This window comes from Gallus gallus, chromosome 3 (assembly GCF_016699485.2).
Source record: "Gallus gallus isolate bGalGal1 chromosome 3, bGalGal1.mat.broiler.GRCg7b, whole genome shotgun sequence".
Classification (NCBI taxonomy): Eukaryota; Metazoa; Chordata; class Aves; order Galliformes; family Phasianidae; genus Gallus; species Gallus gallus.
Genome location: NC_052534.1, coordinates 3,460,571 through 3,483,321, shown reverse-complemented (window position 1 = coordinate 3,483,321; position 22,751 = coordinate 3,460,571). Strand labels below are relative to the sequence as shown.

Below are 22,751 nucleotides of genomic sequence, written 5' to 3'. Positions count from 1 at the left end.
CGAGGGCGGCCATGTTGCTTTCGGGCAGGCGGGCAGGACCATTGCGCTGAAGAGCGGGGAAAAGGTGGTTTCTCCCAGAGGCGGTGTGAGAGGAGCGCGGCAGCCGCGACCCGCGCGTGGGGCACGGTAGGGTAAGGGCGGCGGCGAGCCCGGCTGGGACCGAGGGGTCGGTGAGAGCACCTGGACACCCATCCCCCCGGGGACTGCCGCGAGGGAGGGCCGAGAGCTGCCTGGACCGCGGGCCGGGCTCGACGCCTCGTGAGGGAGCGTGGCGGCGGCGAGGCCTGGGCGCTGGGGCGGGGCCTGGGGCGAAGCTTGGGGTGTGCGAGGTGTCCCAGCCCCACGGCCTGGGTGGGTAGCCTCGATTTTCTCACAGAATGAGCGATTTGAATTCATTTCTGGCTGTGACAGGTGTGGTGTGGGTGTTCTCGCTGTTCTGACAGCTTGCTAGACCCAGTGTGGGAATTTGTGTGAATAAACCTGATTTTCCAGGTGATTAATGCAGGTGAGTAACTCCAGCACTTATTTATGCCCTCTTCATGTTCTTTTTCACTTACGGTAGTTAATTATCTTCCTGTCATTCACATTTTATCATCACAGTCACTCTCGAAATGCTATCTGACTTGACAGGGGGGAAAAAAAGACAAGAAATCTACCCGCCTTCATCTTGGGAAAGTTTTAGCCAATGCATCCAGAAGTACAACTATGCTCTCATGCTGTGCTCAATAGCAGCACTTCATAGAGGTATTTGGGCTGTTTCTGCAGAGAATAGCTGGTCAAAGGAGGTCTCATTTTCTTCTCACTCTGTCAGTAGGTAAGGGGTTCCTATATGCAAGCAGCTGTCAAGAGCGTAAAGGATCTCTCCCTGGGAATATAAGTTAGGGAGTGAGTTCCTCTTTACTTCCCCAGTGAGAAATTTAGAATTTAAAAGACCTGGGGAGACTCAAGCAACCAAAGATTATGTGTACTTTGCAAAAAACAGGGCATGAAATAAATTGAGTGGCATGCTTATCGAGAATTGTGGCTTTAGACCTTTCTTGTATTTTTTTTTTTCCCCAGATAGATGGGGATACTGTTACTGTCTTCACTTAAGGTGGGCTGTACTGTATCACATCAGTTAAGGCTCTGGCCTATAAAAATTTCCAAGTGGAGGTGATCAATGGAAGTCAAGAAACAATTCTGGTTTAGAAACATTTACTGTTGCTCTTACAGAAGCAGTTTTCCTGTTTTCATTTAACTAGAGAGATACTGTTGAATGCATCATTGTAGTATTAAAAAAAAAAAAAAAAGAGGGGCACAGAACAAAACATAAATCTCTTCTTGAGGATTAGAAGCCACTGCTAGGCTTTGGTTTTGAAAATAGCTGGACTTATTCCAGTGGCGTTATTAGGTTCTGTAATTGAATAGAAATATGCTTTGGCTTTTGCGGTGGTTCTTTTAGGCTCATTTTCTGGAAGTCTTGCATCCATCCAAATTCTTTGAGTCCCCGGAAGTCAGTGTCTGAAGCTAGCAACTTGCTGCCTGATCTTGGAAGTGGCTCCAAGGTAAAGCAGAATGATATTCATTAGGGCTGTTATCTTCTTGCCTCCTCGTTTTTGCTACTGGTTTTGTGAGCCACAAGCAGTTTAGTGTTCTGCCACACTGCAGGGTTAAGGTTATGTATATAAGGCATATATAAGTCCTGCAGGAAAGAGAAGTGCCAATTGTTCTGAGATTTGGGCTGGCTAAAGCAAAAGGGATTGGGGAAGCTTGCTTTAATGGTGTGGCTGGGAGCCAAAGTTAGGATTATGAACACCGAGGTGTCTTGTGTTCATATGTGGAAGGACCAGATTAAGCGTTATACTAATAATTATGTTACCATTATTTTTTCTATTTGATTGCTGGCTGTTATTTCAAGCCAGCATTAACTCATAATGCATAAAATGCATCCTTCTCTTTGATTAAATAAGGGAATGAATTACCACAGTTCTGTCACCCTTGTTCTTATTTCTTAGGGTGGGAATTCCTCATAAATTTTCTCTTGTCAATAAGCTTTAATGACATATAAAGAATAGGGGGGAAACAGTTTTCTTAATCCACTGGGGATAAGAAGCTGCTCTCTTACCCCACAAAGGAAAGCAGCTTACTTAAAAACTCTCTACTGACAAGTTTTCAGGAAAAAAGAAATAATAAGAAGAAAGCAGCTTAGATACTGTTTCAATACCACTGCAACGTTGCATTCTGATCTCCATCTCATGAAAGTAAAATGTGAGAAAACAAATTATTCAACACTACTTGAGAAAACTCAAGTTAAGTTTCCTGTCCAAGCAGTAATAAAAAGTAGTCTCGTTTTCTTCTGAAGAAGCAAAAAGGTGAGAATTGATTTATTTGTGGTATTTTTTTCATTAGAAAGACATTTCAGTAAACAGTTCCCAGGCTGATTTAATCTAGAACCAGATGAACTGACGAGATCATGTTGGAACAAACCTCTCTGTTTGGCTCTGTATCAGATATAAGTGTTAGCTGAGTTCACATGTGAGCGTGTACTGAGAATTTATCTCAGATGGGGATCTTAAAAAGGAGGAGGAGAAAATTAGCACATGCTCTGCTCATTGATTTCCTTAAGCGCTACTGATCACTGAGCTTCTCAATGCTAGGTCAGCTCTGCTCAGGCCTGAGGAATGATGTTGTGCTGGAAAACAGTGAGAAGAGCAAGCTAGGGGACAGATTAGGTGGTAGATTTTGTGAATTTGTGGGCTAAATATAAGCATTAGCCCCTGGATCTGCATTTCTTCCTGCAGCTTGCAAGCGCTCCCTGTTTCTTCTACAGGGTGAATATTTAGTAGTAGCTGGGCTTTCAGCAGGTTGCAAAAATCATGATCAACACAAGGTGCAAAACAGTTCTGAATGCATTCACTAAGACTGTCATTGCAGTTGAGAATTCGTAAGGCACAGGAAGTATTAAATAGATGTTTGGAGGAATCTGAATATAAGCAGTCCTTTTCTGTTAGAATTTAGTCAATGCTATTTTGCACATCCCTCCACAATTTCAGTGGTCTCTTTCAACACCTGCCTTGTCTTTTTACCCATTCTTATGGCTACTTCTTCAAAGTGTTTGTCTTTTAATAACTTCTGTTTGATTGTTTGTTTTCTTTGAGTAAACATCTTTGAACTGGCAGACAGGGGAGGCAGGAGGTTCTGCACCAGCTGAGCAGGAAGGCTGAATCCCAAGCAATCCCGGTGATTGGGGTGGGATTTCTCAACAAGAGCTCATAGGAGAGAGGACTCAGGATCAAACACTTAACTGAGTGCAGATATTGAGGTTTTGCATAACTCACACTTACAGACATTCAGTGTGTAGTAGAAATCTCCTTTGTTTCCTAAGAACGTTACAATATATATTCCAGTGACTCTTAGCGGCACCTTTAGAAAATCAACTGAAACCTGTAAATGCAGTTTTTAAAACATTATTTGGGATGTCACAAGTTATGAATCATGCCTTACAGATTAGAAGATGATTATCCTTTGTTGTGCTTGCTGCAGTAGCTTGTAATAGGAGGAGTATTCTCAAAGCTATCTCTTAAGCTTGCTATTCAATCTGTTCTCTCTAGGCTTTGTATTGTATTCAGCTTCCTAGTGCTGTAGACACAAGTGCTTGAAGACACATTTGTCTTTTTAATCAGACAGCTTATATCTGCCAGGAATGTATTTAATGTAATGTCAAACATAATTCAGATGAAGAGTGAAAGCAAGCACAGCAAGCCAACCCTAAGCAGAGCCTTTAAGTAATAGCATGCTGCTTTGTCTGTTTATTTTGGCCTAACATTCCTCCCTTGGTGACAGATCTGTTGCAAATGCGCTAAATAACAGGCATTTAGAAACTATGTTGTATCAGCAATATAAGCTTAGAATATCAGATTGTACCAGGTCGTGTATTATAGGAGCATCTGAAGGCTTCAGTAAGGGTGTCAGCAGTGTTGCTGTGCTTTATGGGCAAGGGTAAATGAGACTTCTTGTTCCAGAGTTATAGGTGTTGTATATGGGTTGAGATAGGAAAGCCACAGTGCTCTCAGGCATGTGGTTTACTGTAATGATGCGTAGCATCTGTCCCTAGAGCTGATGGGAAAGTGCAAATTGTTCTTTGTGAAATCATCAAGATGTCAGAAAACTTCTGACCCCTCTGTTTGATGACTGAGAAGGAGCAAGCTGTTTGGAAACATTTTCCAAATAAAATACTACTACCTCCTCTGAGGAAAAAGAAAAGTATATATTTCCAGATACGTAATTTGTCCCTGTACATTTTCTGCATTTCTTGTAAGTGCCTGAATACAATATAAGCTTACTAATTTTCATTTTTAACCACCAGGTCTGATTGTTTATGTGAAGGGGAGCGAAACAGAAACAAAATTGGTTGAGTTTCAGAGATTTCTGCCCTGCTTTGGACGGGGGGGCTGCCTGTCACAGTGAGTAGAGCCTGGTGTGGGATTGTCAAAACACAGGCTTTGCTTTAACACCAGCCTGGAAACAACTGGAAGTGACCTGCTATACTTAGGTTCCCCCATCGATACAACAGACATGGGGAAGGTTGCTTAGTTTTATTGTGAATTGCTGTGACCTCTGTTGTTGAAAAGTGCTTATATGAAGTGTCCTGTTATTATGTTACTCACATTTTGTTACTGTTACCATCTGTACTCCAGAATATTGGCTCTGAAGGATTATCCTAGAGTGTAAATCTAAATCTGTGACCGCAATAAACCATAATCTCTGTTTGCTGATGACAGTTGCATTGACAGAAGTAACCTTGGTGCCTTCAGTACATCTTGTAAATTGGGAATTGGAACACAGCTCTCCACTGAGCTTTTTATGTAAGTGACTAATATTGTATGTGAATGAAGAGGTAATTCATGGAAGAACAAGCATTCAAACATCTGTCTGTTTTTCTGGCAGGATGGAGAAGAAGAAAATTCTAATGAAATCCAAGGTTGCAGCTCCTAATCTCCTGAGGGCACTGCATTCTCTGTACCAGTTCGGTCACCTCTGTGACGTGACAGTTCACACGCAACATCTAGGAATTCAGGAGGAGTTTCTGGTTCACAAAGCTGTCTTGGCAGCTTCCAGCAACTATTTTAAGGGGCTTTTCCTGCATGATGGGATGCTGGACACCAAGAATTGCACAGTGACTCTGCAAGACATTTACACAGAAGAGTTCACCTCCTTTCTGGAATTTGTCTATACTGCAGAAGTAGAGATTGAAGCGGGAAAACTGCAACGAATGAAAGAAATAGCAGAAAGGCTTGAGTGCAAGGACTTGCTTGACATTTGTGAAGAAGTGAGAGCAGAGGGAAAGAAGGGTTTAGATTTGAGCCTCCATCTGAAAAGTCAGCTGTGTGAAAATGGTGTGCCACAGTGGCCTTGCATCCAGCAAGAGGAGAACCGCAAACTGAGTAGCTGTTCCCAAGTGGTGGCAGTACCTATGCAGAGGAAACTCTGGGAGAGACAAAAGTGTAACAAGTTACTGGCTGGTTATGAGCTCACTGAAGGCCAACCAGCAAATTTGGAGCAAGAGGGCACTGCTTTTCCACAGCAAAAATCTAGGACAATAGAGCTACCTAAATGTGACAGAACAGACAACAGAGGCAGATTTGGCATGGATGTCATTAGTCTGGAGCAGAGGAATACTCATTCTCCTGTGAGTCAGACTGTGTCAAAGGAAGCCTGTGTAGTAATTAGGGATATGCTGTCCGAGCAGTGGGAAGACGGAAACAGTTTAATTTCTGATCTTAGCAGTAAAACCAAACGTAGGAGATCACTGCGGCGTGTAGCAAAAGTCTTGCCAGAGATTGCTTGTGAGAAGTGCAATGAATCATTCCACGTTATCAAGCAGTACCAGTTGCATATGGAGCTCAAGCATGGAGTTAATCTGTCTGTCAAGTACAGCTGCAACATGTGCGAGCAGCTCTTCTCCAGTCACCAGAACCTGAGGCAACATTGCCTCACTGTTCATAGTGCTGAGCGGGGCTTCTCTTGTGTGTTTTGTGACAAGAAGTTTAAGCATCAGAAAGACAGAAATGACCATATCCAGAGGGTGCATGAGAAGCAGAGGGATCCACAGGCATGCCCATACTGTGACAAGGTCATCAGCTCCAAGTGTGGCCTGACAGTCCACATCCGAACACACACAGGAGAGAAACCTTATAAATGTGAGTGCTGCCCTGCCAGCTTTGCTCACAGGTCCGCTTACAAGACTCATATAAGGTAGAGCATTCTGTGTTTGTGTCTATGAGTTCTCACTTGTTTGTGAGCAGCAGGGTAGAAGCATTTCTGAAGTCCTAAAAGCTCCAGTTGGAGAATTCCCTGGACTCGATGTGATGGGTGTTGAAATCTGTACAGATTTTTTTCAGGTTACTTCATCAAGTTCTCAGTCTGGATTGAGGTTTTCCAAACTGGGAATTCAGGCAAGCATTTCCTGTTGAATCAAAGAGGTCTTGTGCAGTGGCCTCAGATTTTGATATTAAAATTGGAGCCCCAGAAGAATGGTGTTTTAAACATGCTGTTTAAAATGCATGTGAAAATATCTTTCCTCTTTCTTAAATATACATCAGTTGCTTTCTTGATTCTTAATAATATATCTAATAAATGCTAATACTAATAATTCACCCAAAATGAAGATTTAGAGTGCTAAATTATATAAAAATACCATCAAATCAATTAAAATCTGGTGAAATGGAGAAAGCAGGGAAAGGGCAGTAGTTATACCAGATAACTATAGACATATAAAATATTGGAAGTTGCTCTGTATTGTTCTGCTGCACTTCTGCACTGTGCTTTTCAGAGGACATCCAAGTTGGCACTGTGCTTTATATTTTGGATTATGTTTAATACTGAGGGTAATACAGACTGTGTGCATTAATCCCTGAGAAAAAATGTTATGTTTAAACATGTTAGCATTTTAGACATAGGCTGGAAATGGTAGATTCTTTCATTGTGGGCACGCTTTCTGCTAACTTGTTTTGAATCCTGATTTCAAGGAAACCAGCCATGGGGCCTGCTCTTCTCCAAGGCAGGAGGGCTGTTAGAATCTGGGCTAGTTATTTATTGATTTTTAATAATCAAAGGTCCATCAGGAGGACCTCAAGCTGTATTTGAGTAAGAAAATGCATCTGTTAATTCTCACATTTCTGTGTTTGAAAGCCAAGTCTATAAGGGGCCTGTAAAAGCTATTCAGTGCATTCATGTGCTCTAAGGTTCTCTCTGCTGTACTGATGTTATTTCTGGCAGATGTGTGTCTGATTTGCTTTTAAAACCTTTGCAGTTCATTTTCCACAACCTGACTTGCGATAAGGAGAGTTAACCGTTGCAACTGACAACTTGCAAGGGGCTCTGTTTTGTTTTTCATATATTTAATCTGTATTTCCCTTGGTTTAAGTCCTTCATTTCTTACACTGCCCTCCATGGTCTTGGAGGAAAATATACAGTCCATCTTTTGGTAGTAGTCGGGTGACAAATTGTATACCTCAGAGACTCTGTCCTTGATGTGCTCAGATATTTTAGTTTTCTTTAACTGCTTAGTCTATCTCCATGCAAAATTTCCCTGTTTGGCTCTCTAATCATGCTGTACATTCTTTAAATGGTGTGAAGAACAGCTAAAAGGAAACAACTCCTCTAAGATAAACATGCCTGAATTGAAACAACTGAACCTATTAAAGTTGTTCCCCATGTTTGTTTGTTTTAACAGAAAAATCCATGAATCTGGGCAAGAGAGGAAACTTATGCCTGTCTACTGGATGGTAGTTCCACCTACACACAGACCAAATGCAGCAAGCAAAGATAGTGATAGGGAGATATGGGATGGGATGTCAGAGGCTGAACTAGAAAAGAGTGCAATGCACAAAGAGTCTGCAAGTTGTGAGGAAGAGCCTGCAAGGCCACCTGTTACACAGACAGACTGTAGTGAACTGCAAGAACAGAAGCAGAAATGTACGGAAGCTCAAAGAGGAACGGAAACACTGAGTGAAGAAGGGAATGAAGCTGAAGGTGAGAAGAGTGTGAAGGGAGAGGAGGAGGGAGTTCATGATGCAGAGTATTCAGATGTTGAAGATTCTAGAGATAATGATGAAGCCTGTACTGAGGAAGATGATGAGGATGATGAATGCTCCAATGAAAAATGTGCTGAAGAATGTGAATCAGCTGAAGAATTTAAAATAAAGAAGGTAAATAGAAGTGGGGTGAATAAGAAATCCGCGTATGTAATAAGATGCAATAAGTGTAATGAGCAGTTTGTTTCCCGGAAAAAGTATGTGGATCACTGCAGGGATATCCATCAGTGCTTGCCTGGTAAAGTCTATCAGTGTGACATCTGCAGCAAGTCATTTGCTAGTTACAACAGCTGGAAGGAGCACCGAGCATGCGTCCACACTGATGAAAGGCAGTTTGCCTGCAGCCTTTGCAATGCTACTTTTAAAAGAAAGAGGGATGTGAGGACACATTATGTGCGGAAGCATGAAGGCAGAGTCAAACGCCCTCTCTGCTCTGTCTGTGGGAAGATCCTCAGCTCCCGAACAGCACTAGTGTTTCACATGCGGACACATACAGGAGAAAAACCTTATGAATGTGGCATTTGTCATTCAAAATTTGCTCAGCCATCACAGCTTAAGATCCATACCAGGTCAGCCTATGGTACTGCTTCTCCCATTATCACTTCCCGCATGCCCCATGTACTCTAGCACTTCTTTTTTCCCCTCATCTCCCAGTTCTGAGTCATTCTCCCTTGGTGTCTTTATGACAGGAGTGCTGGGATATGATGTGATATATGATATCTGTGATTAATTCTTCTGTGTAAAGGCTTTATCTGCAGCTGGTCATTGCATAAATTTTGGTCAAGATTTTGAAACAGGTGCTGTTTCAAACTTACAAGCAAAAGCTAGTCATTTGAAAAGAGGCTTCAATAAGATGATGGCCCTCACTGATGAGAAATAGGCTGAAAAATGAGCCAAGGACTTCAGAGATCAAGATGACAAGACCTTCCTGTATGACTCTGAGCAAGTCCTTTGGTGTGGGATTTCTATACAGTACAAAAGCTGGACTCCTCATTTAGGCTCCCTCTGTAGTCAGCAGAGCTAGATGGATGAATTGCTCTCTGGTGGTGTCTCTTAAATGCCTCCTCCCCAAGAGATAGTGAATCATGCTATGGAATGTCCCATCTTTCTCAATGAACAGTGAGCCTAGCAGATAGTTTGTAGTGCTTGAGGGCTAAATTAGGAGAGAGAAATCTCATCCTTTGAGACTGTGGACCCAGGTGATGGGGTCAATAGGTCTTTTCTGTCTCCTGAGTGTTCTTACAGTGGTTTTTAAAACTGTGAGGTATGCTGATTCTGGAGCAGTAGAACGTCTGAAATGTCTGAATATCTGTGTCAGCTGAAACAGCAGAGCCTACACTGTTTTGTCACAGTGACCTGTGGGATTTGTGTTGGGTAATTGGCTGTCTCATGTGCAACATTTTTCCTTACAACTCAGAATTAGGCATGGTTTTTCAAATGCTGTTTGGGTTGGCATAAGGAAGGAACAAATGTTAAGATCAAGCATCAGGATGCCTCAGACTTCTTTGATTTGAAGTTTTAATTAGTTTTAAAGTCAGGTGTCTGGCATGTGTTTGGAAACACTGCTTGCCTGACTTTTTTTAGTGCCTTTTGGCTTTTGCAGGCCAGAGGAGATAGGGCTGAGGCTTTACGGAAGCTGAGAATGTGGCCTTCGGTGTCTCAAGTTCTACTGCTGGCATTGTGCTGGAGGCAGTCTGGATGTGTTCACAGTCAGTAGTGCTGCAGCAGCATGTCATCTTTCCTGCTTTCTCCAGTGCTACACTATGAACTGTAACCTATTTAAAAAAAAAACGGGGGGAGGGGGGAAATTTTGGCAAGTAAACCCTTAAATGGGAACACTTCAGTGTAGCACAAATAGTGGTAAATGCTCTATTTCCTGACTGAACAGAATGTACTTTTTTTCTGGTTATAATCATCTGAAAGAAAATGAAGTGTGTTTACTATAACATATAGAAAATACTTTACAATAGAGATATATATACTTTTTTAGGTACAAGAGCTATGTTGCTAATAGCCTTTTGTGTTTTGCTTCATTTAGATCCCATACAGGGGAAAAACCATATGTTTGTGAGGACTGTGGTGCTTGCTTTGCTGATAAAGGGAAACTCACTGGCCACAAAAGGACACACACGGGTAAGCATTAAATAGTTCTGTTCCTTCCATTGCTGCCTGATAAGAATTAGTGGGAATTTGGAAGTGAACACTTCTTTTTCTAACACACAGAAGAGACCTGAAGTACCAGGAGGGAATTACCAGGGATAGAGAGACTTGAAAAGTACAAAATTGGATGTGTGGGGGTGGAATTGGAGTCTTATGGACTGAAATTATGATAAAGGGTTAAGTGAGTGAGTAAGGTCACGTGTACAGAGAGTAAACAGAGAACCAAGGGATGAAGACACATGGAAATCAGATAACGAAAAGATAAATATTACGAAGCATGGTAGTTCTGCGAAAAAAAAAAAACAACAACATTTGAGTGAGTGAAAGACATCAGGAAGATGTGCTCTGGGCAATCTAATCTAGTACTTGATCTAGTGGTTGGCAACTCTGCTTATGACAGGGGGGCTGGAACTTGTTGATCCTTGAGGTCCCTTCCAACCCAAGCCATTCTGTGATTCTATGAAGATAAGCATGGAGAAGGGAATCTTTCCCAACTCAGAGCCAGAAAGCAGTTATGGGTAGGTGAAAGCTTCTGCAAGAATTCAGAGTGCCTTTTCCTTCTTACTCAGGTGAGCGTCTCTTTAAGTGTGATGTGTGTGGAAAACATTTTGCCACCAATGAATATTTAAAATGCCATAAACGATGCCACATGGGTGCTAAGCCGTACAAATGCGAGGTTTGTGGGAAGACGTTTGGATTGAGAGCCTCACTAGCTCAGCACAGTAATGTCCACGCAGGTAATGAAACAAACAAATTGGGGCTGAGAAAATAAACTGCACTGGAAGTTGAGATCTGAAATACTTTACAGTTTGGATGGTGACATGTTATTCCAAAACCACTTCTATAAGCTCCTTGAGTTAGGTGGTGAGGAGAAGCAGGGCTGCTACTGGTCCTGACTTGTTAAATGGGGCAAGGTACCATCTTATATCAAGTGACACTTGTCCAGAAGAGTGAGGTGTATTGTGTGCTGCTGGAGGACGTTGGAGTGACTGTTATTAGTGCTGCTGTTCCCCTTGCGAGATCAGGGTGCTGTTCTTTGGCTTTCCATCACAGCCAGGGAAGACTTGGGAACATTTATCACCTAACCTTAGAAGCCAGGGCCCCAAGCACGTTCCTCCTAGATACATAGCTTTATCCCAATGTTTGTCTTTTCAAACTTCCATACACTTTTTGTCTGCTGAAATTGGAGCCGAAAGAAACTGCCTTCAAAGTCACTGATTGCTCTTCTTTGCCATTCAGAGACCCGTCCGTATTTCTGTGAACAGTGTGGAAAAACATTCACCCAGCAGGGCGCTCTCCGGCGCCATCAGCGTATTCATACTGGGGAGAAGCCCTACAAGTGCAGAGCATGTGAGAGAACTTTCACAGACATGTCCACCCTGCGGAGACACGTGTCGGTACGCCAACCCCTTGTAGTTTACAGACAGGAGGGAGACTGATTTTTTTATGTGGGCAGATGAGACACAAGAAGGAATGGTTTTAAACTAAAAGAGGGGAGATTTTGATATTAGGAGGAAATTTTTTCACTCGGGGCGGTGAGGCCCTGGCACAGTCTGCCCAGAGAAACTGTGGATGCCCCATCCTAGCCAAGTTTGATGAGGCCTTGGGCAACCTGATCTAGTGGGGGGCAATCAGCCCATGGCAGGGGTGCTGGAACTAGATGGGCATTGAGGTTCCTTCCAGCCCAAGTAATTACAGGATTCTGTGAACCGTCAAACCTTTGTGGGAGTCAGGCAGTGGTGGTGACTCTCAGCTACTGAGAGAAGTTTCATGGCTTACTGGAGGCTCGCATTGTTGCTTGGGTTCTGGTCGTTATTTTGAAAGACTGTGGAAGAATGAAGATGAGGGTTAGGAGATGGACATAGCATGTACATGGCTTGTAAAAATGCATGTCTGCAGTGCGCAGAATTTTCTCCTTTCTAGCAGCACAGCAGCTCCCACTGCTGGCTGCCAAATCCATCATATCCCAAATAGCTGTATTGTCTTCAAAAGGAAAATGTGATCTTAAGAGAGATGAGGAAGGAGAGTTGTTATTTAATATGCTTATATTAAGTATCTTAATTATCTAAATATCTGAATTGTAAAAAGGAGAAGTATTCTATGTTATACTACTACACTTTGCAGTGTTTTAAGCCTCCAGCATGATGGTTTATAACATCTCCATGAATATGGTTTTACACATTTCTGGAGTTGTGATACACTGAAAAAACTGACTGCCAAAATTGGCCATGTTCAGATACCTCTATACCCTCAGTGTATAATGTAAGGGAGAACATACAATGGTTTTTTTCCAATTGCAAGATTATAAGTGCAATGTTTGCCTACGTGCTAAACATCCAGTTTCTTTTGGAAGCGTTCTCTGGCAGAAAATCAGTGCAGAGTTGGCAAAAACAGCTCTGTTCTCGTGCTGCAAATCCAGCCTTTGCTGTGCACACGTTAGCACGTTTAGCACAGTGAGCAAACCTTGTTGCTGTGTGATGTCGCACTGAATTCAGTGTTTGGCAGCGGCTGCTGGAAGATCTCAGATGTTTGTCCTCCCCTTTCTCTCTAGATTCACGACCGAAATGCTCACTGGAGAAGCTTCCTAATAGACCTAACAACCAAAAAAACCCACAACTGGTCCAAAATAGAGACATTCTCAGGAGCCTGTATGGGCGAAGACTCCGTACCAGAAATTTGGTCAGTTGACCGAGGTAAACTTTATAAACCAGAAAGCGTCATTCTTAAACAGATACAGCATGTGCCACCTGGCGTTAGCAACACAGAAGGCACCGACCGCTCCGTCCTCTGCCTGTAACGCCGTGTCACCAGGAGGCCGTGCAGGCGGGGAAGGCTTCACGAGGCGTACTGCGGGTATTTAGGCCCGGGCAGGTTTTAGCTCTGTGTACAGCTTCATTTTCTTACAAAGTTGTGACTGCATCACACGGTATCTCTTTAGGAAAGCGTACGCGGATGTATATGTGCGCAGGTGCCGTGCTGTCACTGCACGTCACTGCGGGTTTTTTAATAAAGATGCGCTGTCCCCTCAGCGTGCTCTCTCAGGACTGATGTGAACAGATAAATAAAGGATGAGCGCGTTAATTGTTGTAAGCCGGCGCGGGCGCCCGGTTGCCTAGCAACGCCCGTCGCGCTGTGTGACGCCATTTCCGCTGCGACGGCAGTGCGGGGCGGAGCTAGCTCGGCAGCGCTTCCGGCCGCCGCCCGCAGCCCGGGGCGTGAGGAGCGGCGCGGCCGGGCCGGGCCCGAGCCCCAGGCGCTGCCTCGCGCCGCAGCTGAGGTGGGTGCCGGGTCTTCGGGAGGGGCTCCGCGTCTGGGGGCTGCCCCGCAGCCTCCGCAGTGCTGCTTCCTGGCTCCTTCTGGGCGCGGGCGGCCCGTGAGCTGGGCAGGCCTGGCAGGCATCGCGCTGTCCCGGGGGGCTGTCGCCCCGCCGGTAGGACTCGCTCCCCGCACTGCTTTGGGTCCCTGCCGGGCACCGCGCTTGGTGTGTGCTCCGGCGGTTTGTGCGTGGGTCGTTGGGAAGTGGCACGATAAGCAGTTGGAAAAAAAAACCATATCCCTCGTATCGGGGTAAGAAAGTTAAGTTCCGATACCGTTGGTTATTTCAGATAAAACGCTCAATGAGGCTTTGTTTAACGCACCTCTACAATGCTGAGTGCCCCTCGGCCGTAGGGCCGGGAGGGAGGAGGAAATGCCTGGGTAAACACAGAGAAAAGGAAATGTTTTTGAATTCCACCGTCCGTGATTATTAAGAAGCCAGTCTTTCATTAAAAGGAATGTCTAAAGCGTAGTGTTGGGACTCATTTGTAAGAGTGGGGGATATTTTGGGGTGCCTGTTGTGCTCAGAGCTGGAACAGGCAGAAGAGAGGACTCTTTGCTTTCCTTACCTTCTGAGTATTACATTCTGGGGTATGGCTGTAATTAACGTAAGGTGGTAACAAAGTTTTTCACATAGTTAATGTGACTGTTTAAATCTGAAATGCATCAAGCTAAGGGTTCGAAGGCTAGCAAATGTGAAGGGTTTGGTTCTGAGGAGACTCAGTTGGAGCAAGGATGGAGGCTTGGGTGCCAGATCTGCATGTGTTCCTCATTTGCCATTTACCTGTTGTATGAGTGTAGGGAAACCATCTCATTTGCTACTATTATTCTGTTTTGTTTTTGCCATTTTACTGGCTATTAATAATCTCCTGTGTCTTTTGTAGCTCTATTTTACAGCAAAGACATTCAGGCTTCTAGAAAATCTTGTCTCCAAACTGTTTTAGCAGAGTATTGTATTGAGCTGTGAGTTTGTTTTTTTTGTTTGTGTATGGACCAAAGTTTGAGTTTGTAGCAATGCAGCAGAGTGTCTCTTTCTGATTCTGTGAGTATTGTTCTTATGTCTCTTTATTCATTAATATGGCTTTATTGAGGTTACATTAATACAGACTTTGTTCCATTTAAACACTTATTTTCTGATTTTATTTTTCCAAGTAAGACTTGTAGTGTCCCATGTATAAAATACAACAAGTCTGCTGTGCCTGAAGTTGATCACAGAAACTTCAATGTACTGCTTGCAAGAGGAGAGAAAATTTTTAGATTCAAAGCGTGTGTGTTCACAGTTAGTAGAGACACAGTAAAAGTCAAGGCATTGCATGGGAAGGTGCATGGGAAAGCACCTCAAAACCTCAAGGTTTTTTTCTTTGTTTGTTTTGAGAACTTTAGAGAAACGTAAAACATTAGTTGGAAATAAGACCTTACCTGAATGATTCTGGAAATGACGTAGGCCTACATGTGAGTGCTCAAAACTTAGAGGTTCTTGGCTTAGAATCATAGAATCATAGAATGGCCTGGGTTGAAAAGGACCACAGTGCTCGTCTGGTTTCAACCCCCTGCTATGTGCAGGGTCGCCAACCAGCAGACCAGGCTGCCCAGAGCCACATCCAGCCTGGCCTTGAATGCCTGCAGGGATGGGGCATCCACAGCCTCCTTGGGCAACCTGTTCCAGTGCGTCACCACCCTCTGGGTTAAAAACTCCCTCCTAATATCCAACCTAAACCTAATTTGAGTGGTGAATTGCTTTATAGGAGAAAGAACATTGGGGAAGTTTTCTGGTTTCTTGAGTTTACAATTGGAGAACACACTTATGCAATTTCCTATGCTTCTGTCAGTTAATGAACATTTGGAAGTTTATCCATATCTTGTTTGAAGGTCTTAACTGAAAAGTCTGTTTAAAGCAGTTGTTACTGAGGACTGCAGTTAACTTAAACTTACCTTCCCCTTACTGCCTGACCTGGGGGGGAGAACTGCTTAATTCCACATGCCTTAATGGAAACTTTTCTTTTGATCTTCCTCTGTTTGTTCTGCCCCTGTTACACTTTGTCGTAGTCTCTAGTGTTTCAGGTGAAACTACGGTTGAGATTTAAAAGCAAATTAACTGCAGAGAAACGTGTGTGACTGACAGCGTGCTTTTAGATATCGCCACTTAGGGTGACACTTCTGGAGTCCTGTCTGTGCTCCTAGCCAGACTTTTCACAATGCTTCTTTGAAAGTGTGCTCACTTAAGCTTCAGCACCTGAAGTGCTTAAATCTGACGTGAAGCACTCTCAGAAATCTGGACGTGATTTTTGGCTGCTGCTATCTTTGAGCTTTATCAGCTTTCGTGCAAGCAGCTAACATGCAGTGTTGTTAACAGCTTTTTGCAGAGAGAAGAAAGATGGAAAGTAATGCGGTTTTACTGGAATCCAAGTCCTCTCCCATCAACCTGCTGAATGAAATGCACCAGCTGCGTCTCCTGGGCCACCTCTGTGACGTGACGGTCAGCGTGGAGTACCAGGGTGTCAGGGCAGAGTTCGTGGCACACAAGGCTGTATTGGCAGCAACCAGCAAATTTTTCAAGGAGGTCTTCCTTAACGAGAAGAGCATGGATGGCCCGAGAACCAACGTGTTCCTGAACGAGGTCCAGGTTGCTGATTTTGCTTCGTTTCTTGAGTTTGTCTATACTGCGAAGGTAGAGGTGGAAGAAGACAGAGTGCAGCGTATGCTAGAAATAGCTGAAAAGCTGAAGTGCTTGGACCTCTCAGAAACCTGCTTTCAGTTAAAGAAGCAGATGCTTGAATCGGTGCTGCTGGAGCTGCAAAATTTCTCTGAATCACAGAACTCTGAGGAAGAGAGTGCAGCCCAGCCAAGCAGTTTGCTCGAGTCTAAAGCAGTTGCTGTGGCAGAACCCGAGCAGACGGGCTGTCCTCCGGATCCTGCAGGTTCCCCAGGTGGCAGGCCCAGAATCGGACTGTCTCTTGAGGTGCCAGCTACCAAACCAAAAGAGAAAGCAGACAAAAAGAAGGAAATGATGAAGCCTCCTTATGCCAAAATCAGAAGGGCGAGCGGGAGACTGGCTGGGAGGAAAGTATTTGTGGAAATCCCAAAGAAGAAATACACAAGGCGGCTGAGAGAGCAGCAGAAGAATGCGGAGGTTGCTGTCGAAGAGGACAGTTACCCACAGGACCAAGACATGTGTGGTACAGAGAGGGAGGAGGAGCAAGCAGAGGACAGCATCAAACCTGAAAGCGAAGAATGCGACGGCAACTTTGAAACGGAAGAAAGCGTGAAAAAGTCTGAAGAGGACAAAAAGAAACGAGGCAGTAACTTCAAGTGCAGCACGTGTGAGAAGGAATTCCTGTATGAGAAAAGTTTTCTCAAGCACATAAAACACAGCCACGGCATCGCAGCCGAAATCGTTTATCGGTGTGAAACCTGCAGCCAGACCTTTGCCAACCGGTGCAACCTAAAAAGCCATCAGCGCCACGTCCACAGCAGCGAGCGCCACTTCCCTTGTGAGCTCTGCGGTAAGAAGTTCAAGAGGAAGAAGGACGTCAAGAGGCACATTCTCCAGGTTCATGAGGGTGGTGGGGAGCGTCATCAGTGCCAGCAGTGTGGAAAGGGGTTGAGCTCCAAAACTGCCTTGAGGCTCCATGAAAGGACGCATACAGGCGACAAGCCTTATGGGTGCACAGAGTGTGAGGCTAAATTTTCTCAGCCTTCTGCACTTAAAACACACATGAGGTATGAACAGACTTAACTGGCCTTGTTAGATTCTGGGGGGAGAAGCAGAGTCCCCTGGATCACACCTTGAGCCTTCCATTGAAGTGGGGGTGTAAAACATGACTGACTGGAAAACTTCAGTATTTCTTTGTTTCGTGGCTTTTCTCCTGCTTTTCAGGTTAAGGGAGTTCTGTTATTTCCTTTCAGCCAAAGGAGAGGTGCGTGGGCTCAGGCTGCCTGCTGCTAAAGTGCAGTGTTAACGTTGCTCATAGGAGTATATGAGAAAAGCAATCCCGTGATGAGTTATTTGTTCAACTAGGGCTATCATTACTTCAGCTAATTTGATGCCCCCTTATATTCAATAGCAAAATGTTATGCAATAAGTATGACAATAATCTAAAAAAGACACAGCAATGTATTAAATTGAAGAATGCCACGTATTATGGGTGCTAAGCATAGCAAACAGCTGACATTTACCCAGGAACAGGCCAGAATGTCAGTGTCTGGAGGTGAGTGAGGCACTGAGGGCATCCAGAGCAGAATGGTGAAATAAGGTGTGGGCTCAAAGGTGGAGGTACAAATGCACGGGCTTGGAAGTTCAAAGGAGAGACTCTTTAGCAAGACTCTTGGTTTTTAAGGGCTTTATCACTGCCTTTTGAAAGCAGTGGGTGTATTCCCAGTGGCAGGAAGCACACCCAGAAACAGACTTCTTCAGCCAGACTGCCCCTGTGATATAATTGCTGATGCAGCTGTGTGGAAACTTTTCTATCATGTGTCCTGTCCTAGCCACAAGTAATTGCTTTCTGCTGCTCACAAACAGCATTCTGGCGTAACCAGAGTTTCTCCATCATGAACATTCAGTGAGCCTGCTGAATGCTAGAAACTGAATGCTGTCTTCATTTGTGTACCGTGACAGTCTGTAGTGAGAATTTTTCATCTTTTTGTGTATTTTTTATATCTAAGGCAGTGTTCCTGCAACACTATTCAAAAGATCTCTGAAGTGTGCATGGGGTGAAGATCTAAGTTCTAGGAAGCTGGTACAGGCAAGACTTGTGTGAGCTGCCCCCTCCAGCCTTCCCCAGGAGGTCACACTGCTGGCTTAGAGTGACAGGAATTGAACTGCCCACGCAGAAGTGGCATGTTATTGTTTTGCTCCTTAATGCCATGTGTGTCCGTTGTTACTCGTCCTACCTGATGGCCCTGCAGGAGCACCATGCCAGGGAAGGCATTGCTCATGTTCCGCGTGGAATATTGTGTTGGTAGTGCCAGCAATGGGAAGATAACCACTTCGCTTTAGGTCATAGCCTGGTGACGTTTTTCTTTCAGTCTCTTAATCTGCGTATAAGGTTTCTACACTTGATTCAATTTCTAACCTTAACATTTTGTGTTTTACCCTAAAAAAAAAAAGTCCTGGATCTGAGCCTTGATCATGCAACAATAGAAAATAGAGCAGCATTGCAGAAGGCACAGTTGGGCCCAGCTGAAGGTGTTTGCAGAAGACAGTGAAGTCTTGTGCAGGCATACAGTCACTCTTCTCACAGTGAAGACAACTGTGGTGTGCTTCGAAGGAAAGTGACAGACCTTGGTATTTCAATGTTGCTTTCTCATTTCAGAATCCATACTGGGGAAAAGCCTTTTGTCTGTGATGAATGTGGTGCCAGGTTCACTCAGAATCACATGCTTATATATCACAAAAGATGTCACACAGGTAAGGCTTGCTTCTGCAGTGTGCTACACCTAGGAGGCAGCCTGCTGTGAAACCAGGAGATCTCACCATCACTCGGAAGCCAAATGCCTCTTTGCAGTTTTTGATGTAACTTTAGATTTTCTCATCCCAAGATAGAATTTCTGTGAGAAAGGTTCTTACAGGTGGAAAGGCCATCAGTGGAAGGACCTTATTAAGGAGCTCCCACCCAGTCAGGATCTGGCACCTAAAGCATAGGTTGTGGCTTTGGGTGTTTAGCAATGTCCAGAGATCTGTCAGTCATCCATAAAGGGTCTGGCTAACACCTTTTAAGAAAGGGCTTTCTCAGAACTGTTAGCCCAAGGAATATTATGAAGTTATCTTGGCACTTTAGTGTACGTGGTGGCTGTGGTGGCCTTGCACTTAATGTGGTCCATGCAGCTTTCTCTTGGGAAAGCTCGGTGCTTTATGCAGAGATCCTGCTGTGAGGTGGTTAATTTGCATGCAGTAGCCTTCTCTCTGTATAGCAGCATTGTCAGATGCTATGTTGGCTTAATTCTTTTCATCCTTGATGCAGGGGAAAGACCTTTTATGTGTGAAACATGTGGGAAGAGCTTTGCCTCTAAGGAGTACCTGAAGCACCACAACAGAATCCATACGGGATCCAAGCCTTTTAAATGTGAAGTTTGCTTCAGAACGTTTGCACAGAGAAATTCCCTTTACCAGCATATAAAAGTTCACACAGGTAGGAGGTGCTCTTTTTTGTTGCTGCTTGAAACAAACCATCACGATTTCAAGTCCTTGTTCTCCCAGTTGCTTAGTTCAGACAAGATGTTTCTCATTTCTTGGATTTCCCATTACTTGAACTCCTACCCTGCAAACAACTTTTGATTCTTCATGCAGTCTGTTTTCTTTCACTCCATTTTTCCCAGTACTTCCCTGAATTTCTTACTGACTCTTACAGCAAACCTCTATTTCTGACAGCTGTGCAGATGCTGCTAGCAACGCAACTGCATTATAATGAACCTTATTAGAGACCGAAGTTTTAGTCTGTTTTAGTTTTAAACGAGGCACTGCAGAGGGCCAATCCCTTTTTGTCTGCTTGCCCACCTTTCACATTTGCAATTTTTTCCTGCTTGGATTTTGTGGTGATATCACAGGTTGCAATTTGTTCACGTTACTTTGATCCTGTAGTAAATACCGTGCTTTCTCACTCAGTGCCACCCTACAGGAAGCAGCCTTGCCAACATTCCCCATGCTAACAAAAGTGCTGCTTGGCTGCTATGCCTTGCTCTTTCCTTACTTCCTGCACCGTGTGTCAAGAGTGGTGTCACCACAGGGGGAGCAGTGGACACGAGCCGGGCAGTGCTGACATGAACATCTGCCTGTTCTGGAATATCATCCCTTTTTCTGTGATGAAGGACAGGGGCTAACAGAGGTTACCTAGTGAGTAACACACCGTGTGCTGTGCTTTCAGGTGAACGGCCCTATTGCTGTGACCAGTGTGGGAAGCAGTTCACGCAGCTCAACGCGCTGCAGCGTCACCATCGCATACACACTGGGGAGAAGCCGTTCATGTGCAATGCCTGCGGACGGACCTTCACTGACAAGTCCACCCTGCGGCGGCACACCTCGGTGAGATCTTGTCCCCCTGTAGCCCTGGTGCCTCCTTTTGTGGCCACGTGGTGATGTGTCAGCTTTGCCATGCCTGGAGGGGGTTTCTCTCCACACGTTCAACCTTCTGAGTTGGTTGGTTGGTTTGTTTTTCCAGATCCATGATAAAAACACACCGTGGAAGTCCTTCCTTGTCATTGTAGAAGGAGCATCTAAGAATGAGGAGGCTCACAAAACAGAGCTCCCAGATGAAGAATATGACGTGTCACCTAAAATGCCAGAGAAGCTGCTGTCTTTCTCTGAAAACGGCCACTATCAGAGCTTCACTGCTGTCCCAGGGGGTGTGACCGCACTGCACGACAGCAGTTCTGCAACGGGGACTGACTGCAAGTCAGATGGGACTCTGGGACCCCAGGGAGCCCTTATAGCTACCACTCTCAGTGAGCTGACAGTACTGCATACACAGACAGACTCTATTCAGCCACAGCTTCACGCTTTGGTGAATATGGAGTAATTTGGTGTTACGAATCCAGTTCAAGCTGCACGCTCTGTACAGTCACTTGACTTTGCCAATAACCTGCTGAGGGAACTAGGAGAAGCTATGAAAAGGAAGCAGAGGTAGATGTGAATGACATGCCTGGATTACCAGAATTTCTTCCAAAATGTAATTATCCACATCCAGTGTGTACAGCTCCATGTCCTGAAGGCAGGGGAGAGTAATACCGAATCCAGTTTGATTTCATCAGCTGAAGAAAGGTTGTTCCCTGCAGATAAAAGAAGGTTGGAGGTGGGTGCAGTTGAGTAGAAGTACCTGCGTTCAGCTAGACTACAAAGAAGGTGCACGTTTGATTTGATGGCACCTGTACAATCGAGAGAAACCATGTTGTGTTTCTCAGCCCACTAGTTTAGTTAAACAAATCTGTATTTTCTCAAGTGGAAATCCTTTATATAAGTTAAGTTTCACTAATTTGCATTTCAGGAAATGTTGGTTAGTCTCTGCTTTTGCCAAATAGCCAAGCAGTAAGCCAGCTCGCTCCCTGGGAACAGGAGGGGGGGACCAAGCTCTGGAAAGAGCTGACGTTTCATTCCAGGAATTGTGATTCTGTGGTTGCTGCATAGGCAAGTGGAAGCCAAGTGCTGTGTCTGTGCAGTGGCAGTGGCGGTGCTGTTATTACTTTCCAATATATCTTGGTGCAGTTTGGATGCTTGTACTCAAATTACGCTTTACGTAAACTGGAGCAGTTGGAGGATATAACCTGGCAATGAATAGAACAGACAGCTTATTGACACTTCCCTGCTGAATTGTAGCTAAGCACTTTTATGCTGGTCCAGATAGGTCAGCAGTGTTCTTTTCTCCACCATCACTTAAGCATTGCTGTTCCACAGGCCTCCTTTTAAATTAAGTAAGTCTTACAGGGAGCAAATGCCCTTATTCTCTTCCATTATGGCCAGTAGCTGGGAAAGTCCGAGTCACTGCCCAGGGTAAGCACGCTCTGTGTTTCCTGCACTTGGGCATCTTTGCTAACACAGAAGCTGAACTGAAATGAAAATATTACTTTGTTTGGCTTCAGATTAACCTCCCTGGAGTACTGGGGAAGAGTAGGGTACTGTCCTTGTGCAGGGACAGAAGCTTTGAAATAGGTGCCACTGACAAAGTGCCAAGTGACAACTCTGACTGGGATGACTCTTTATTTTAATAGTAATATAGTATTTCCACAGAAGCTTTCTCATCTGAAGCTGTGAGGAAAAACTGAAAGATTGCATTAGTGCAAAGGTAAGCACAATCAAGCCTGGTTAGGGCTTATTCTAAGACTTAGGGTTTGGCAAAGCAATAAAGATATCCAAACTGTGGCAGAGAGCTATTTTTGAACCTTAAAGGGATGTCTGATGTGTTTCCATAGAATCATAACTTAATCTAGAGAAAGGGATTTTTTTTTTAAAAAGAACATTCCAAGAGGTTATATTTGAAATATTTATTCAAGCATGATGTCCTGTTGAAACTCAGTATTCCCAGTGACCAATGTAAAGAGTTTGTAGATATATATATATATATATATACATATATATATAAAGTAAATCTGAGCACTAGTACCTGTAGCCAGGGAAGCTTTTGTACTCCATGAATGGACAGATGTGAGTTACACGTATGAACCATTCTTATTAAAAGACTGAAATATTAAGATGGACCTTCCCCTGCCTTGTGT

At 44.2% G+C, this 22,751-nt stretch overlaps 2 protein-coding genes across 15 annotated transcripts; both read left to right on the top strand.

Moving 5' to 3' along the window:
- Window positions 1–22: 22 nt before the first annotated feature.
- LOC421232 (GDNF inducible zinc finger protein 1-like) lies at window positions 23–13,275 on the top strand. Of its 12 annotated transcripts, none has more exons than XM_040696998.2 (10): window positions 23–126; window positions 412–505; window positions 4,346–4,442; window positions 4,761–4,844; window positions 4,927–6,234; window positions 7,715–8,644; window positions 10,114–10,208; window positions 10,805–10,972; window positions 11,475–11,632; window positions 12,787–13,263. In XM_040696998.2, coding segments are annotated over exons 4-10 (2,907 nt in total). In that variant the 5' UTR covers window positions 23–126; window positions 412–505; window positions 4,346–4,442; window positions 4,761–4,842; the 3' UTR covers window positions 13,033–13,263. The 12 variants fall into 12 exon arrangements, with proteins under 12 accessions (XP_040552932.1, XP_040552930.1, XP_040552931.1 ...); XM_040696996.2 differs by having other exon boundaries at window positions 4,677–4,844; XM_040696997.2 differs by having other exon boundaries at window positions 23–131; window positions 4,677–4,844.
- On the top strand, window positions 12,791–22,727 carry GZF1 (GDNF inducible zinc finger protein 1). Of its 3 annotated transcripts, none has more exons than XM_025148638.2 (6): window positions 12,791–12,928; window positions 15,904–17,270; window positions 18,863–18,957; window positions 19,511–19,678; window positions 20,411–20,568; window positions 20,705–22,727. In XM_025148638.2, the coding sequence occupies exons 2-6, from the start codon at window positions 15,925–15,927 to the stop codon at window positions 21,059–21,061; spliced, it is 2,124 nt and encodes a 707-aa protein (XP_025004406.2). In that variant the 5' UTR covers window positions 12,791–12,928; window positions 15,904–15,924; the 3' UTR covers window positions 21,062–22,727. The 3 variants fall into 3 exon arrangements, with proteins under 3 accessions (XP_025004406.2, NP_001336668.2, XP_025004405.2); NM_001349739.2 differs by lacking the exon at window positions 12,791–12,928 and adding an exon at window positions 13,435–13,512; XM_025148637.3 differs by lacking the exon at window positions 12,791–12,928 and adding an exon at window positions 13,435–13,802.
- The last annotated feature ends 24 nt before the right edge of the window (window positions 22,728–22,751 follow it).

Bases quoted from the DNA above. Each gene is read 5' to 3' on its own strand.
- GZF1 (XM_025148638.2), top strand. From the start codon at position 15,925: ATGGAAAGTAATGCGGTTTTACTGGAATCCAAGTCCTCTCCCATCAAC. The intron at 17,271-18,862 runs GTATGAACAGAC...TTCTCATTTCAG, and splicing joins GCACTTAAAACACACATGAG to AATCCATACTGGGGAAAAGC. The intron at 18,958-19,510 runs GTAAGGCTTGCT...TCCTTGATGCAG, and splicing joins TCACAAAAGATGTCACACAG to GGGAAAGACCTTTTATGTGT.
- LOC421232 (XM_046938685.1), top strand. The intron at 8,645-10,113 runs GTCAGCCTATGG...TGCTTCATTTAG, and splicing joins CAGCTTAAGATCCATACCAG to ATCCCATACAGGGGAAAAAC. The intron at 11,633-12,786 runs GTACGCCAACCC...CTTTCTCTCTAG, and splicing joins CCCTGCGGAGACACGTGTCG to ATTCACGACCGAAATGCTCA.